At 57.8% G+C, this 2,216-nt stretch overlaps 1 protein-coding gene across 1 annotated transcript in view; it reads right to left on the reverse strand.

The window, feature by feature from the left end:
* MATN1 (matrilin 1, cartilage matrix protein) overlaps positions 1–2,112 on the reverse strand; it is a 16,196-nt gene extending 14,084 nt beyond the window's left edge. Inside the window, exons 1-2 of the mRNA XM_011974098.1 lie at positions 2,098–2,112; positions 217–705 (exon numbers count right to left, since the gene is read on the reverse strand). Coding sequence (XP_011829488.1) covers positions 217–705; positions 2,098–2,112 — 504 coding nt within the window. The remainder of the gene's footprint in view (positions 1–216; positions 706–2,097) is intronic.
* Between the last annotated feature and the right edge of the window lie 104 nt (positions 2,113–2,216).

The raw sequence follows: 2,216 nt of genomic DNA on the forward strand, positions 1-2,216 counted from the left end.
TGGAAAGGTTGGGTAAAGGTGGCTTCATATCCCACCTCTGTCACTTGCAGCTGGTGACCTCTGTCTAATGACCACCCCACTCTGACCCTGTTTCCCCAGCTATGAAATGGCCACCTCATGGGGCATCGTGGGAATTAAAGTGTCTGCAGGCAAAGCTCGTAACTCTGAGCGGGAGCCTCCAAACAACAGCATCCTAGCAGGGAGGTGTGCACGTACCTTGCTGATGTCAGGGGACCTGGAACGGCCACCCTCTGCATCGCTGAGGGCTTTGGTGATGGCGAACTGGATGGCCAGGCCAGTCATGGTGCCTGTGGACAGTGGCTGGATGCGGCGCACAGCCTGCAGCAGGGCGGCCTTGGAAACGTGAGCCCGCAGAGAGAACTCCTGCTTCACGGTGCTGGCATAGTTGACCATGCCCACCCGGGTGGCATTGGGCCCCACGTCCAGCGACTCGATGACCTGGGACAGGAATACCTTCACCTTCTCAAATTCTACAGGCCGCACACTGCGGGAGCTGTCGACAACAAACACCAGGTCCGTGGGCCGCGTCCGGCAGAGATGGCCTGGGAGTGGGGCAGGAGGGATAAGCAGAGAGCAGGGACACAGGTCAGGGACTGGGCCTGAAGACACAGAATGCGGCTTCTTAGATCCAGTGCGAGGCCTCAGGCCCGGTAGGCTGCAGACTTCAGCTGGGCTGGCTGAACCCTTTTGTCAACGTGCAGACACCAGCAAGCAACTTGTCACAGGCCCCTGGTTCAGCCCATGGGGAACACAGAGGACCAAGCCTGGCCTTGGGCCATTCGCTTCACTTCTCTGAGCCTCAGTTTCCTCATCTGAGCAGTGAGCTGGCAATCCTGCCTTACAGAATGTTCTGAGGAGCCAGGAGAGGGCTGGGCATGCAGTGAGTATTCCAGGGGTGGCAAAGGATCCCATGGCCTTGAAAACATACTTAGGTTTCAGCCCAGACTTGCTGCCAGAAACAAGGGCAGCTATTTCTTCTAGCTGGGCAGGAGGGCACCAAGGATGGGCCCTCCAGGCATGGGTGCAGCCTTGAGAGCCAAAGCAGTGCCCATCAACATGGCCTTTTTCATCTGAGCATCAAAGCAAATCACCAAAGTGGAACCAGTTTCCCTCAGCCTGGCAGCGCCTGCTGGCAGGTTGCCGAAGACAGGGAAAAAGGAGCAGGAATTCCAGGTGGCCACCTCAGCAGCCTGATCAGGTGCACCCCCAAGACACACCCCCAAGGAGCAGTGTCCTCCAGAGACCCAAGAAGGCAGCGCTATGTGCTGGGAAATATGCAGGGTCGGAGTGAGTTCAGGCCTGGGTTCAAATCCTGGCTCAGCCACTCTGTCGGGCCCTGGGCAGATCATTGCACCTTTCTGAGCCTCGGTAATCTCACATGTCCAGTGGCGAGAATGAGGCTACTGCATGACACTGTCACTGGCCTGGGCCTGCAGTCAGGAAGGGCTCACTACAAAGGCCCTTCCCTCCTCGTCCCATGTGGAGTCTGAACTGAGCAGAGCCAATCCCAAAGAGGAAAGGAGAAACGTGCAGGGCCGTCCCAACCCCCAAGTCACAGTAACTCACAGTGCCCCAGACTGGAGCTCTGGACATCAGAGTTCCTCAGGAGACCTTAGACATCACCATGCAGCTGGCTCCCTGCTGTCTACGAGCTAAGGCTACAAATGGGTGAACTGAGACCCAGAGAGGGAAAGGGAGTTGGCCACATCGTACAGCAGTAGATCAGTAGCTAGAGGCTCTGGGGCTATCTCACTGTGTGGTCTTAGGCCCTCGCTGACCTCAGTTTCCCCATCTGTACAGGAAGAATGGGCATTCCAGGACTCAGTGCCCAAACCTGAAACTCTAGGGGGTAGTGTTGCCCCCAGGGAACCCACGGCTGGAAGGACCCGCAAAGGGGGAATGAGCTCTTGGCATCCCAGGTGTGCTCTCATCAAAGAGCTGTGGACTCAGCCCTAGGCTTGATGCAGCTCCAGATGTCAGCTAGCTCTGAGTAGCTTCTGCTCCCCAGAGACCTGGAAGACCAAGGTCCTTGCCGCTTGCATGGTCCCTGAGGGCTGAGGAGCACCCCTGCCTGACCCTTATCAGCACCATGGTCCCTGTCTGCTCCTGCACCAGCCCACTGCCCACTGCTGCCACCCTGCTCCCTTTCCCAGCCTGGATCCCATTTGCTCCCTGCCATATCAGTACCCAACCCC

The sequence above is a fragment of the Mandrillus leucophaeus genome, unplaced genomic scaffold (genome assembly GCF_000951045.1).
Source record: "Mandrillus leucophaeus isolate KB7577 unplaced genomic scaffold, Mleu.le_1.0 Scaffold141, whole genome shotgun sequence".
Classification (NCBI taxonomy): domain Eukaryota; kingdom Metazoa; phylum Chordata; class Mammalia; order Primates; family Cercopithecidae; genus Mandrillus; species Mandrillus leucophaeus.